The 14386-nt window shown below is 60.3% G+C and overlaps 2 protein-coding genes across 4 annotated transcripts; one reads left to right on the top strand and one right to left on the bottom strand.

The window, feature by feature from the left end:
• The first annotated feature begins 1557 nt into the window (after positions 1–1557).
• Positions 1558–7286, top strand: SLC2A4 (solute carrier family 2 member 4). Of its 2 annotated transcripts, XM_059668823.1 has the most exons (11): positions 1558–1815; positions 3122–3238; positions 3355–3527; positions 3616–3740; positions 3857–3972; positions 4062–4224; positions 4310–4497; positions 4664–4768; positions 4867–4968; positions 5482–5685; positions 6210–7286. In XM_059668823.1, exons 1-11 carry the CDS (start codon positions 1783–1785, stop codon positions 6411–6413), a joined length of 1530 nt encoding a protein of 509 aa, XP_059524806.1. In that variant the 5' UTR covers positions 1558–1782; the 3' UTR covers positions 6414–7286. The 2 variants fall into 2 exon arrangements, with proteins under 2 accessions (XP_059524806.1, XP_059524807.1); XM_059668824.1 differs by lacking the exon at positions 3355–3527 and having other exon boundaries at positions 1774–1815.
• Positions 7287–7717: 431 nt separating this feature from the next.
• YBX2 (Y-box binding protein 2) lies at positions 7718–13616 on the bottom strand. Of its 2 annotated transcripts, XM_059668827.1 has the most exons (10): positions 12921–13110; positions 12632–12695; positions 11264–11297; positions 10764–10896; positions 10333–10422; positions 9496–9780; positions 9216–9319; positions 8687–8864; positions 8214–8297; positions 7718–8106 (listed from the first exon to the last, which is right to left on the bottom strand). In XM_059668827.1, the coding sequence occupies exons 2-9, from the start codon at positions 12651–12653 to the stop codon at positions 8247–8249; spliced, it is 897 nt and encodes a 298-aa protein (XP_059524810.1). In that variant the 5' UTR covers positions 12654–12695; positions 12921–13110; the 3' UTR covers positions 7718–8106; positions 8214–8246. The 2 variants fall into 2 exon arrangements, with proteins under 2 accessions (XP_059524810.1, XP_059524809.1); XM_059668826.1 differs by lacking the exons at positions 10764–10896; positions 12921–13110 and adding an exon at positions 13280–13616.
• Positions 13617–14386: the final 770 nt, after the last annotated feature.

Genomic DNA, 14386 nt, shown 5'->3' with positions numbered 1-14386 from the left:
CGTGTAAGGGAAAGGGAGAATCAGGAGTAACAGGCAGGGTGATGGTGGTCTGGGCCAAACTGGCAGCAGAACAGGTGAAGAAAATCAGATGGTTGTGAGTTTCGAAGGTCCAGACCCCAATGTTGGTAACTGGATAAAGGGAGCTGCAGGAGAGAGGAAGTTAAATATGACTTCCGAGATTCTTTTTTTAAATCCTCACCCGAGGATAATTTGTTTTTCATTCATCTTTAGAGAGAGTGGAAGGGAGAAACACGATGTGAGAGAGACACATGGATTGGGTGCCTCCCACATGCCTCCCACCAGGGCCAGGAGCCTGCCAGCGAGGTATGCGCCCTTCCCCGGAATAGAACCCAGGACCCTTCAGTTCGCAGGCCGATGCTCTATCCACTGAGCCAAACGGGCTAGAGATTTCCAAGGTTCTGGTAGGAGTGACAGGGTTGCTATTGAGACCACTCACAGGGATCAGAAAGTTAGGAGGAGCAGGTTTGGACTCCGTCCAGGCAGTAGCTGAACACTCGGAGCTGGAGTTCCAGAAAGAGGCCTGCGCTGGACGCCGCAGAAGCCCTAGAAAGGCAGCAGGGCCCCGGACAACGGGCCGGAGGCTACGCCGGCCCGATCCGCCAGCGCGTCCCCGCTCTCCCTCCAGGTGGCACTGCTGCCCCGCGCGCCTGAGCCCGGTTTCCCGAGCCGCGTGCGTTCGGTATTCACCCCTCGGTCCGCTTTTCTCAGTCCGCGCCCCCCTCTAGGTCGCGACCTCCCCGCGGGGCCGGAGCGAGCTGGGGATTCAAACCAGGAACGGCCTCCAGAGAGAGTGTCCAAGTTGCCCACGCGACCAGCACATGCGTGGGGGCGCAGGGACCTCAGCGTGGCGTGGTTGCTGTGACCACCTGTCCCTCGGGCTGCTTCCAGGAACCGACGTGGGGACCGGGGGCAGGGAAAGGGCCAGATGGGCTGTGGCGGGAGCAGGGACGCATGGAAAGGACCCCCCGACACGCTCGGAACGGAATTCCCCGTCCTCCATGGCCACCCCCGCGTGGGAAACATGTCGCGGACCCTTTAAGGCTCCATCTCCCTGCCCTCCCCAGCCCAGGACAAGCCGGGACACCCGGGACTTGACATTTGGCTTCTCCCAACGTGGGAGCTAAAAATAATCGCTGTGGGTTACTTTAGGCCATCGCTTCTCAGGCACCGCGCGCGGGCTCGCACGCTCTCCGGCCGCCCGAGTGCACTCCCGGGCGAGGATACCTGGCTCATTTCCTCCACTCGAACCCGCGGTCCCAACTTGCGGCGCCAGACTTTCCAGTCGCCTCTCCAGCCCCCAGCCCTCGGCTGGTGGGAGGAGTCTTCACGCGAGGGGGCGGGGCCTCCTCCAACCTGGAGGGAACCCGAGGGGCGTGTCCTGCCCGCACGCTGTGGGGTGTGGCCTGGCTGACAATCCGCTAGCAGGTGCCAGGCTCTTAAACCCTTCGCTTAGGGGCGTGGCCTCCCGGGGTGTGCGGGACCCTGGCCAATGGGTGTCGTGAAGGGCGTGGCCCTTGGCGAGGTGGGGGCGCTCCTCGGGTCTTTTCCCTCGAGCCCGGTCCTGCCAGATCCCCGGAGCCCGGCGGCTCTCGAGCTCCCTGGCTTGCGGCGGTGGGTCCCGCTGGGCACCCCTCCGCACTTCACCCGGGACCCCCGTCGCCCCCGCGCCCTCCGCCCGCCAGGCTGGGCCGAAGACCCCCAGTCGCCTCCGTCTCGTTAACTGCTGCAGCTCCTTTGCCTGCCTCCAGCTCCTAAGACAAGATGCCGTCGGGCTTCCAACAGATCGGCTCGGAAGTAGGGTTCGGCATGGAGTGGTGGGACGGGGCCGGGCCCCGCTTCTCCCGGGCGGGGGTCGCCGCCGGGGTCGGCGGAGGGGCGGTCCCCGCGCAGGCGCAGGGGTGGGGGTGGCAGCCTGGCTATTTATACTCCGGACGGGACAACCCGTGACGGTCGGATTCCAGTCCCTCCCGGAGCTGAGGGAGCCTGGGGGGCTGTTCAGGGCCACGGGCCACGCCGGACTGTGTGAGGCCAGGGCTGCCCCCTTCTCCAGCGCTCGGCGAATTGCGCCAGAATCGGGGACACTCTGCCCTCGATCCAGCTTGAGAAAGCAGATCCGGGCGGGCCTTGAATTCCAGGAGCTTCGTCCCGGCTCCTGGGAAGTGTTTCGGGGCCCGAGGCCCCGTGCTGGCCCCCGCCCCCACTCCTGGTGGTTCTCCAGAACGCTGAACTTTCCCTGGGCCCCGGGGTTGGCGGAGGGGCAGAGAGGAGGGGCACCCCCCCCCCCCCCCCCAGCTCAGGTTTCTGCTCGGAGACAGTCTGTGCCGCCAGTGAGCGACCGCCACCGCCCCTCGCGCCACTTTCCCGCCCCATCCCCTGGGCACGGCTCTTCCACGCGAAAGCTCGGCATGGCCCCCTGCCCTTCGACGGGGCTTAGGGGGAGGGAGGCGGGCGGACGTAGAGAGGGCCACCACCAGGGCCATGGGCAGAGAGCAGTGACCGCGATGTCCTTTCTGGAATCACTCTTCTGGAGCCTGTCGGGGGCCTCCCGGAGCCGCCGAGAGAACCCCCAGCGGGGAGGGAAGAGGACGGAGGGGCCGATGGAAATGCACATTTATAAATGTCCGTTTACAAAACCAGCGCTGTCCAGGATGCCGTTAACATTTTATTTTGATTTTTCACACGTTCATTGTAGGCAAAGCAAGCCACAGCCCAGCCCCCTTTCCTCCTCCCCCAGAGGAAAGCTATGTTCAGGCGGGAAGTGACTTGTCCAAGGTCACATCAACCTGAGCTCAGGTCTCTCAAGGCCAAACCTGTCCCAAGGTCACAGGAATGGTGAGACCTAGGTCCTCAAACATTGCTCCGCTGGCTGGACGCAAACACCCAGTGTCTCCTCCACGCCCTGGTTCCTGTGGGGTTCTTCCTGCCCCTGTTTATGCTGAGGTCTTCCTGCAAGTCCTAATATGGCCCAGTTTCCCTCACCCAGCGTGCTGGATGGAGCCCAGTAGCATAGGCTCTGGCTGGGCGCCGGCCCAGGCCCCTGGAAGAAGGAACGAAACCATGTTTCCGTGTGACATGCCTCCTCTCCACTCTGCCTGCCCAGGAAGGAGAACCTCCCCAGCAGCGCGTCACCGGGACCCTGGTCCTCGCCGTGTTCTCTGCTGTGCTTGGCTCCTTGCAGTTTGGCTACAACATTGGGGTCATCAACGCCCCACAGAAGGTGAGGCTCCGGCGGCCGGCAGAGCGGGGGGTCCCCAAACAAGGAAGGCAGGGGACCGCAGGGATGAGCAGAGAGGGAAGGGTCTGCAGGAACTCACTCCTCTGCTGTCTCCCCAGGTGATTGAACAGAGCTACAATGAGACATGGCTGGGGAGGCAGGGGCCTGGGGGACCTGGCTCCATCCCCCCAAGCACCCTCACCACCCTCTGGGCTCTCTCCGTGGCCATCTTTTCTGTGGGCGGCATGGTCTCCTCCTTTCTCCTTGGCGTCATCTCTCAGTGGCTGGGAAGGTACGGGGCTAAAGGACAAGGGTAGGGAACAGGAAGGGGGCTGTTGTACAGGCACCCTAACTCTCACAGCCCACTCTCTGCCTGCCAGGAAGAGGGCAATGCTGGTCAACAACGCCCTGGCAGTGCTGGGGGGCGCCCTCATGGGCCTGGCCAACGCTGCTGCCTCCTATGAGATGCTCATCCTTGGACGGTTCCTCATTGGTGCCTACTCAGGTACCCAAGGGCACCATGGCCCTGCCCAGTGCCCTGCTCTCCTTTACTCTCCCCGGGTTTGGTGGGAAGGAGTGGGCAGCCAGCTGCCTCAGCCCCCTCTTCTTCACTCTGCCCAGGGCTCACATCGGGGTTGGTGCCCATGTATGTGGGGGAGATCGCTCCCACTCACCTGCGGGGCGCCTTGGGGACACTCAACCAACTGGCTATCGTCATTGGCATTCTGATTGCCCAGGTGATTGGGCCTGCCCTCGCATGGGGGTGGGGAGAGGTCTGGGGCGGGGCTCTGGGGCACAGGCTGAATGATCTGCCATCCTCCCACAGGTGCTGGGCTTGGAGTCCATGCTGGGCACTGCCACACTGTGGCCACTACTCCTGGGCATCACAGTGCTGCCTGCCCTCCTGCAGCTGGTCCTGCTGCCCTTCTGCCCAGAAAGCCCCCGCTACCTCTACATCATCCGGAACCTGGAGGGGCCCGCCAAAAGGAGTGAGCCTCCACCCCACTTGCTAGTGCCTATTCCCGCCCCTGAGCCTCTCCCTGTCCTCTCAGTCCTGACCCTCCTCGCCTCCAGGTCTGAAGCGCCTGACAGGCTGGGCCGATGTGTCTGGAGCACTGGCTGAGCTGAAGGAGGAGAAGCGGAAGCTGGAGCGCGAGCAGCCACTGTCCCTGCTGCAGCTCCTGGGCAGCCGAACCCACCGGCAGCCCCTAATCATTGCAATTGTGCTGCAGCTGAGCCAGCAGCTTTCCGGCATCAATGCCGTACGTATGCAGCAGCCTCCAGGAAGGGCAGGGTCAGGGAGCAGCCGGAGAGGAGGGGAGAGGGAACAAGCCCCCTTCCTTAAAACTCGGGGTCAGTCCAGGCTGGTGGGCCGCAGGGAAGGAAGGAACATCCCTCCCATCCCCTCTATTCCTCCCCCACGTCTAGGTTTTCTACTATTCAACCAGCATTTTTGAGACGGCGGGGGTAGGGCAGCCAGCATACGCCACCATAGGAGCTGGAGTGGTCAACACAGTCTTCACCTTGATCTCGGTAACTGCGGGCCTCTAGGGTGGCCACCACCATTGGCTTCGCACCCCTTGGTTGTCTCCATCCACTTCCCATCCTGAAGGCCCTGACTCTCCCTGCAGGTGCTCTTGGTGGAGCGGGCTGGGCGCCGGACTCTCCATCTGCTAGGCCTGGCAGGAATGTGTGGCTGCGCCATCTTGATGACTGTGGCTCTGCTTCTGCTGGTGAGGCCTGGGGAGTAGGAAGGGGACCAGTGGCCCAAACCCACGGGGACTGCTCCAAGAGGCTGTGTCCAGCCAGGGCCACTCCTCAACATATGTGGTTTTGATCCTGGAGCCGGCCTGTGTGCTGGGATCATGGTCTGTGCTCTCTAGAGGCCCAGGTTGCACTTCCTCCCACTCTGGAAGGGAGTGTAGCACAATTCTGGCAGCCAGGAGGGAGAGCCGCTGTCCGGCCATGGGAACAGTAATTCCTAAGGATCCAGCTTTAGAACCAAGGGGAATTGATCAGCTTAATAGCTGAGAGTCCATACCATTCCCTCTGCCTTGAATTGGCCTAGGGAAACCAGCTGAATGTCAGTGTTTAGAGATGCTCAGGGGTCTGCTTTAACCTCAGGTGGCAGACCCCCGTCCCCCACGAGCTGCTGGGAGGGGTTGATTTTAGTTCTCTGGGTTGAGGGCAAAGGAAGATCCAGAAAGACCTGACCTGAATTCCCACCCTCCCTGCCTGGTCCCCAGGAGCGCGTTCCAGCCATGAGCTATGTCTCCATCGTGGCCATCTTCGGCTTTGTGGCATTCTTTGAGATCGGCCCTGGCCCCATCCCCTGGTTCATTGTGGCCGAGCTCTTCAGCCAGGGACCTCGCCCAGCAGCCATGGCTTTGGCTGGTTTCTCCAACTGGACGTGCAACTTCCTCATTGGCATGGGTTTCCAGTATGTTGCGGTAGGTGGCCTGCTCCCATCCAATCTCCCACCATAGGCCAGAGGAGGGCGGGGACTCGCAGCCCATTCCCTTCCCAGTCAGGCACTCCCTCAGCTCAGACTACTGGTCTTGAAGATCACTTTGGTGGACCCTGAAGACACCTGCCCCACCTGCATCAAAGGAAAGAAGGGAGCTGAACTAGATTGCATAGCAATAGAGGTGTCTTCAAAACCAACTAGTGGTATAACTTATTTAGACTAGGAATAAAATTATAAACTTCATTGTTAATACTGTGAATGTCTGGGAATCCACTCTCAGTACAGTAACTCAGGATGGTAGGAGGGTGAAAAACTATAGGAGAGTTGGGGTTCAGAGGATCCTTTTTTCACTAAATTCTCATTCCTGGCTAGTCCCATTACCCTGCAAAGGAGCCACCTGCTACCTGCAGTATCCCTGCTCCCTAGGAGAGACTTTAGTTCCTAGCTTGCCTGAGACGGCCCCTCCCCCCCCCTCTCTGTCAACACCTCTTTCTCTGCCTGTCCCAGGATGCTATGGGTCCTTACGTCTTCCTTCTATTTGCGGTCCTCCTGCTCGGCTTCTTCATCTTCACCTTCTTAAAAGTGCCTGAAACCCGAGGCCGGACGTTTGACCAGATCTCAGCTGCCTTCCATCGGACACCCTCCCTTTTAGAGCAGGAGGTGAAGCCCAGCACGGAGCTTGAGTACTTAGGGCCGGATGAGAATGACTGAGGGGCCAGGCAGGGGTGGGAGAGCCAGTCCTCTCTGACCCCCTCCTTTCCTCGGTGGCACTTTAACCCTCTCGTCCCCAGCACTCCCAGGGTGGGGGAAGCCCCTGCCGCCTGGTGGAATTGGGAAGCTGGAGGGAGGGGTGGTCCGAGACCCCCTCATTTCCCTCGTGTGACTTTCTTGGATTATTTATGTGTTGTGGTTAGGTTGTGGCCACCAGGGTGGGCCGTTCTCCCCCTTGTCCCCCTCCTCCTTCCTCCATAGTTCACCCCACCCCGCCTCAGCTCCAGAATACTTTGCCCCTCTGCTAGAGAGGGATTGGAGGAGAGGCTCTAGGACTGACTTTAGGGGAGGTGAACTGAAGTACAGAGCAGGAGTGGACAAGGGAAATCCAGTTTCCTACCACCTCGGACTCCTCCCACTCTCCGGCACTCTCTCTGAATTCTTGTCACATAGACTCTGGGTGAAGAGGGCTCGTCTTGACCCCTCCAAGGCGAAGGATGCACCCTCCCAAGGTCTAACCTCACTGCAGGCTCTCACTGAAGGCTCAGTCCTCTTGCTCACCTTCCAGGGCGAGAGGGAACACCTGCCCACATGTGAGAGGAAGGGATAGCAAGCTCTGGCCTCTAAACGCAGGGCTCTGCTCCCAGAGGCCCAGCCCTTTCTTCCTCTCCCCTTCTGGAAGGTGTTGAACCCAAAGGCTTTTGACCAACTAAGGGAAAGAGACATTTGAAAGGCTGCCTGCAACATTAGGCTGGGAGGAATCCTCGGATATTTTTGTATATGCTTGAAAAAGGGGCAGGGAGAAGAAACCAAAAGTCTGTTGTATTAAATGTAAATATATAGATACGTGTATAAAGTCACTGTATGAGACAAGCGTCCTGTTGTGCAGGCACTCGAGGATGGGCTCAGACAGGGACGGACCACAACTTCCCCTTCCCCTCTTCCTCTCTATCCCGCCCCACCCCTCAGCTCCCGGCTGAAGAATCTGCTGGATGCTGTCACTCATGCCCCACTTATATTTCTAGTCATTGCTTTAATTAATAGTAAATTAATAAGTTGTAGCTGGAAGTGTCAGACTGCGCTCTCAGCACTTTACAAAACACTTATTCTGCAAGGGAAATATTATCCCCATTTTACAGATGGGAAAAGTGACTCTCACAGGTATGAAAGTGCTTGTTCAGAGCTCCACAGCTAGGAACATGGGAACAACGATTCATGACCAGGCCCTGCCCACTGCCCCACAACCTCCTCCCCACCTTCACCCGCAAGTTACCAGCAATTCTCCGAACAGAAAAGAGGCAGAGACCAAGACAACAAGAAAGCCTGTTTTTGTTTTTACTGGAGGCTCAGGTGGCACATGACAGTTCATAAAATGGCTTCAGAGGTAGGGGGTCGAGGGGAAACAAAAAATAAACTGGGGTGGGAAAGAAAAACAACCAGGAGGAGGTAAGAGCTGGCTGGTTCCTTCTCAGCCTGATTTAGGGGAGGGAGTTGATGCCTCTGAACAAAAAGGATGGATCCCTTCCTTCAACCCTTGGTAGGGGAGAGAGAAAAAAAAGCAAAAAGCTATTGCTTTGGCCCTCCTGAGTCTCATGGAAAAGGGGGAAAAGCCAGTGTTTTGATGTCATGAATATGGGAAAGGGGGAGGGGGTGCTGGGTAGGGTGCAGGTCAGTTGGAAAACCTGGCAGATACCTGAGAGAGAAAAAGAAATGGACAAGTCATGACTAGTAACTTCTCAGGACCCAGTCCCCGCCCTCTTGGCTCCCCACCCTGGGCCCTCTCCGAGCGCAGCCACTCACCAGATGGTAGTTCTGGGTGTCCTTGAGTTGGAATCACTCCAGGATGGTGGTGGTGGGGTCCCCACTGTTGATGGGGGCTGAGGTCTAGAGAGAGGGGTGGTCAGTTGAGACCTTCTTGTTCATTAGGGCCCCCCAACTTCGATCTTCTCCCATCTTTTCTCTTCCCATTCTTATAACCCCTTCCCATTCCTCCTCAAATTCACATCCATAGCTGGTGCTGTGGCACCAAGCAGAGCTGAAAGAGGAATCTGCAGGGGCTGACACGGGCTGGACTGCCTCTGCTGGGGTTTGCCGGTGGGTGGGGTGCCTGCCAGAGGTGGGCCCAGCAGTGCTGGCTCTGGTGTCAGGCTGAATGGAAGGGGTGGGGTGGGGTGGGGTGGGGTGAGGTGGGGGCAGGGCCAGGAGATGGGGGAAGAGGAGGATAGAGTGACATGGGAAGGGGAAGGGAAAGAAAGGCAGCCCAAGGTCCTCACCTCCTGGGCTGTGGGCTGCCTGGGTCCAGGGGGCTGCTGCCGTCGCCGCTGGAAGTAGGGGCGGTTTCGTGGGCGCTGGGGCTCAGGCCGGGAACCATCAGTGGGACCTTGGCTGGGCTTGGTCTTGCCATCCCCACCTTCTGTGGTAGGCTGCTGGGGTGGCCGGGGGCGGAAAGGCCTGGGGAGAAAAATGGGAGCCCTAAAGGGCATGGAGGGGCCCAGTGCAGACTGCCTCCTTCCCTCTCAGGACTCCCCCAGGAGAGGTGGCCAGCCAGCCTTCCATCCCCGTCTCCACCCCAGCAGCCAGCTTCTTTAGCCCTAGGAGTTGGTTCCCCATGGCACCTATGCATTAATCTCTCGCTATCCAGCTCCCGGCAACCCCACCCCAAACCACCAGCATCAGGCTTGTCTGAGAACTTTGCTCTTCCCCTTCCCATCCTCCCGACCCTTCCCATCCCCCTACACCCACCACCCCCATCCGATACTGGACAGTGAAGGGTAAGACAGGACCCTGGAAAGTGAGTCTTACCTTCGGTATCTGGGCCGGAATCTGGGTGGGGGAACCCGCTCATCTCCCTGCTGTTGGTCCCCCTCCAATGGGGCTGTCTCTTTAGGGTCTACCCCATCGGTGCCCTGGGAACACAGAGAGGCCCTGGTGAGCGGGGTAAAGCAGCTGCCTGGGAGCCAGGTGTCCACAGCTCTTCCCAGCCCTGGGTTCCATCCTCTGGGGACGCTGGCTCTCTCTTCACCAACTTCCACTCCTTTCCTAGGACTTGGGAAGCTGGTTCCACATCCCGAGTTCCCCTCACCTCTATAGGCTGCTGCTGGTTGGGGGGCCTTGGGCCTCGCACAAAGCGCCGTCGGTAGAAGAAGGGCGGTGGGCGCCGTCGCCTGGGCCTCTGCCCAGGGTCCTCAGCTCGTTCCCCTTCGATGCACGGTTCTGTCCCACCCGATGGAGCCTCTGCCACCATGGGTGGTGGGGCAGCCGGGCGAGGCCGGGGGATAAATCGGCGGAACCTACGTCGGTTGGGGGCATAGCGGCTACCCTTCACTGGCACCCCTCCAGGCCCAGTTACGTTAGCAGCTTCTGCACCCTGGAAAAGAGGTGGGGAGAACTTGCTCCAACAACAAATGCACAACATTCCCAAAATGGCTCGAATCATTTGTCTCCCCCTTCTTCCAGCTAAATCCCCTCTCCAGCTTTCTTCAGCCCCTCTAACTTCTGCCCACCCTCCCTCAGGGGGGCAGTGGCATGTTTGGACCCTTCTAGGAGGGGCCACCTCTGCAACTTGTCCTTTTGGAATAGCTGCTACTGAACCCTCTTGATTTTAAGCCTGGAGGGCGAGGGGTGTGGGTGCAAAGGCCTGGCGACTGTCCATCTTACTAGAGAGCTGACTGCCTCTGAGGGCCTGCGAAGGGCCCGGTGTGAACAGACAGAAATGCTTGAAGTACAAAGAAACCCAGATAGGAAATACTGAGTGATTAAAGGGACATGTTCTTCAGGATGTCTCTTAAAGCAGCCAAAGTGTTAAAGATGACAGTCTGCGTGAGGACACAGTCCGGGCTAAGGCGCCAGAGGAAGGGGGCAGCGCCTGGGATGACATCCAGGCCGCCTCCCACTCGGCCTCCCGCCACGGCCCCCAAACCTTCTCTCCTTCCACGACATCAAACTCCACAGTCTCCCCGTCTCCAACGCTGCGCAGGAACTTCCTGGGGTTGTTTCTTTTAATCGCTGTCTGGTTAGGGGAAAGGCCGTGAGAAAGGTGAGGACCAGTCTCTCTCACCCCTGCTGGGCCCACCACCCGCTTGTACTCTTTTCAGCATTTTACTTGTGGGCTGGGGCTGGAGGGTGGAGCAAGAAGGTAGTCAGAGTTTAGTAGGGGAAGAGCCATACACTAGGGGCCTCCAGAACAATTGTGCAGTTACCACCATCCCTAGGACACACTCCCTCCTCCTTTACCCCTCAGGGACTTAAAAAAGGGAGGCAAGAAACACAAACTCAAAACAAAAAGAACCGAAACAAAAAGCAGAGACAGTCCTAAGTTGCAAAGTGGGGAAAATGTACTGTGCTTCTTACCTCGATCCCACTGAGAGCTCTTTCCACCAAAGCAGTGGTTCTCAAACTGTGGCGGGCATCAGAATCACCTGGAGCGCTCGTTAAAAGATTGCCGCCTCTCCCCAAGTCTGATTCAGTAGGTCTGGGGTGGGGCCTGAGAATTTGGATGTCAGGTGATGCTGCTGGTGCAGGGACCGCACTTTGAGAACCACTAGCCTGTGTCCTTGCCCTCCGGACATCGCCTGTGATTCATCCCTGTGGTGTTAACAGGACACAGTAGGTACTGCGCATGCCAGGCGCAGAGGGCAGCGCATACGTTTCTGACGGACAACCCAACACAAGTGGGACCAATGGCAGTTAATGTGGGCACCTGATGCAGGTGGGGAGGGAAACCATTTCCTGGTGGACATGCTGTTGTGAGGTAAAAGCTGCAGAGCATGATCTGTGCCGCTCAGGATTATGACAACAGCCTTTCAAGAGAGGGCAGGTTCCTTCCCTCAGAAAGCCAGCCTAGCTCTTACCTGGTGAACAAAGACATCTTCCTTGGTGTCATTCCTGCAGGACAGGATGGCTGTTAGGGGGTGGCTTTGGTGAGGTGCTCACCTCCCCCGGGGGGCGCCCTAGCTGCCCACCCCCTAGCCTTCCGTGGCTGATGGGCGGTATGAAGAGAAGTATACCTATCCCTCCATGGAAAACCTGGGCTTCATGAAGAAAGGGTGGAGGAGGAAAGGAAATTCACTTTGCAGGAGCTGAGCACTCCACCCTCTACCGCTTAGAACCTGGTAGGGCTGGGTATCACTGTCCCGGTCAACACCCCCTCATCCCCACCCCCCATCGTGGTTGGAAAATTCCACTCCTGTCTCCTTCCTTCTACAGTCAGAGAGTGCAGGCAGGAGGAGAGGTGCAGAACAAGTCTGAGATGGGGACAATGTGTCAAGAACTTGCTCTCAACAGCCCCAAACTTCATTCTCAGCCTCAACCAGGAGGTGAACCCCAAGGTCAGGCCCCTTTTCAACACACCAAGGGACCAAGGGTGAGAGAGAAGATAATATTCGCCCATTCTCTATTACGGCTTGCCTATTATCCCAGTTTATCCTAGCACCCCAATGCGGGGAGGGGAGAGACGTTGCTTCAAACCTCCCAGGAGTCCTCAGTTTTCAGAATTAGAGAAGGGCCCTCCCCTAGAACAAATATTCTAGCTGTAAAGCACTTGGATCTGCACAAAGGTCAGCCTGCTAAGAGGGAACTAGGGCCTCCCCAGAGGGCTGGGCTGGGCAGGGTGCCCAGGCTGGGGAAGGGCCCACAGGGGGAGACCTGGCTTTGCTCAGAATCTGCCACTAGGGCCTCTCCCAGTGCATGGGGGCGGGGTGGGGTGGGGGTTGGGGGGCGGAGTGAGGCTGCCAAAGAGAAGAAAAGCAGCAGCCTCTGGCTGGGCTGGCTCCTTCCCCAACCCCCACCAGCCTCAGTCCCATCAGGTGGGGGTTTCAAATGAACCAACAACCCAGTAAGGAAGATGAGTTATGAGAGTGCTATGTGTGCTGCCCGAAACAGGAAAGTGAGTGCGGCCCAGCGCCCCGGGGCACAGACAGCAGGTACATTCTGCCCCAAAGGTGAGGCAAACTAAACCAGGAGGTGAGACAGACAAGCTGGGAGGGTCGGAGCAGGTTTGCCAACTTCCTAGATCCTTAACCCTCCGCTGCCCTTGAAGACGAGGAGCTTCATCTCGCCCACATTTGTGTTAGGATTAAAGGCTTTCAATCAACGTCAGCTGGACATTGCAACCATGTGCTTCGGCAGGCAGGGGCGGAGATGAGGTCGGGGAGGTGTCCACTCCCACGGGCCAGCCGGGAAGACGCCCCTTCCTCCCCCTCCCTAGGCTCCTCGGATACCTGTTGATGAATCCGTAACCATTTCGGACGTTGAACCACTTGACAGTGCCCAGGACTTGGATTGCTGCCAGGCAGAGGTGCCGTAGGGACAGTAGGTGGGGGAAGAGATGGAGTCGGACTCAGTTTGGAGACACCCCAGAGCCTAACCTACCTTCCTACGGCCTCAGTTAACTTAGCTTCAAGTGGAAGTGCCCCCACAGGGAGGCGCGGGCTTTCCACACCTTCCAGCACTGAGACTGGCTCCTCGAGGCCTCCAGTCCAGGCCTTGCACCTAGACTCGTGCACTCACCTGCTGCACCAAGTCTTAACGTCAGAGTCCCTAGTGCACCTGCTTCCCGGGCTTAGCCATTGCGTGGGACTAACCCGCGCCAGCTAGGGCTGCTAGGCCAAGCCTTCCGCCCGGGGCGTGGCCAGACCCTGCGGTTCCTTCTCCACCCGAGGCCCGCGCTGGACCTGCTCATCACGCCCCCCCCCCACGCCCAGAAGGCACGGCAGGACTCCCACCGGGGACCCACTCCGGTCCGCCGCCCCTACCCCGGCCAGTCCTCTGAGCCCGGGGCTTCCCAGACCCCGCCGGGCTCCACGATGCCCCTCGCCCAGCCCGCCCGCCCCCTTAGAACCGCCCTGGCTCGCGTCCTCCCCCCTCACCCAGCACCGGCTTGTCCGCCTGGCTCCGGGTAGAGGGCGCGGGGGTCCCCGAGGCCGCCGTCGCCGGGTTGCCAGGAGTGTGGGGGCCCAGCGCCGACGGGGTCCCAGCGGCTGGGCCGGAGGCGGCTCCGACCCCGCCGCCGCCCGCCCCGCCGCCTGCTTTCTGTGGCTCCCCCGCCGGCACCGGCACCACCACCGCTACCACCCCTGCCGCCGTCGCGGGCACCGTCGCCGCGGGGGCCGCTGACGCCACCGCTGCCGCCTCCGCCTCGCTCATCCCGCCGGGTCCAGTACCGGCCCCCGCCACCACCGCCGCCTCCGCCACCACCGCCGCCACCGCCCCGGCCCCTCCCCCTGGCTCGCGCACCCGCCACCCCGCTCGGTCCTCGCGCCCCGAGCCTCGCCCGCACGCCGGCAGCGGGCCCGGACCCCAGGCCAATCGCAGCCCGCAGCCGCGGCGCGCGCAGACCCCGCCTCCCGGCCGCAGGCCAATCCCCGCGGACCCGCACGCCCGCCCCGCCTCCCGGGCTTCGCGTCGCGGCCGCAGCCCGCGCCCGCCGCCCCGTAAGTACACCTGGGCCCCGCCCCGCCGTCATCACGTGACTGCGCACGGCCACACCCATTGGTCGGCGGCCCCTTTCCCCACCCCTCCGCCCCTTTTCACCGGCCGCGGGAAATCAAACGGGCTGGTGGCGCCCCAACGGCCACCTGGGCTCGGCGCGAAGGGCGGGGCGGGGCGGGGCGGGGCCGGCCGCTCCACGGTTGCCCCTAACGACCTGGGTGGGGGCCGGACGCCGCAGTCTCGGTTCCGGCGTGAGCGGCGCGGATCGCCTGCGCCCTCGAGGCGGCCCCGGCCCGCTCCGCGGCTCGCGAGTGAAAGCCTCCTCCCAGCCGCTCCGCCCGCTCTAGAGGATGCGGGCTCGGGCCGCCCGGGCTGCGGCCTTTGCCCGCGGAGCCAGCTGGACGGCGCAGCACAACAGTTTTCCCGGCTCGCGCTTGCTTTCACAGCCGGGGACTCCCGCCTTTGCTTTTCAGGTAAAATTTACAACCAAATGCACAACTCTCCACCGAGTTTTGATAACCGCGTTAGTCCAGGTGGTCGGTGTC

This window comes from Myotis daubentonii, chromosome 16 (genome assembly GCF_963259705.1).
Source record: "Myotis daubentonii chromosome 16, mMyoDau2.1, whole genome shotgun sequence".
Taxonomy (NCBI): domain Eukaryota; kingdom Metazoa; phylum Chordata; class Mammalia; order Chiroptera; family Vespertilionidae; genus Myotis; species Myotis daubentonii.
The sequence above is the reverse complement of the archived record's forward strand: the minus strand, read 5'-3'. Positions and strand labels throughout refer to the sequence as shown.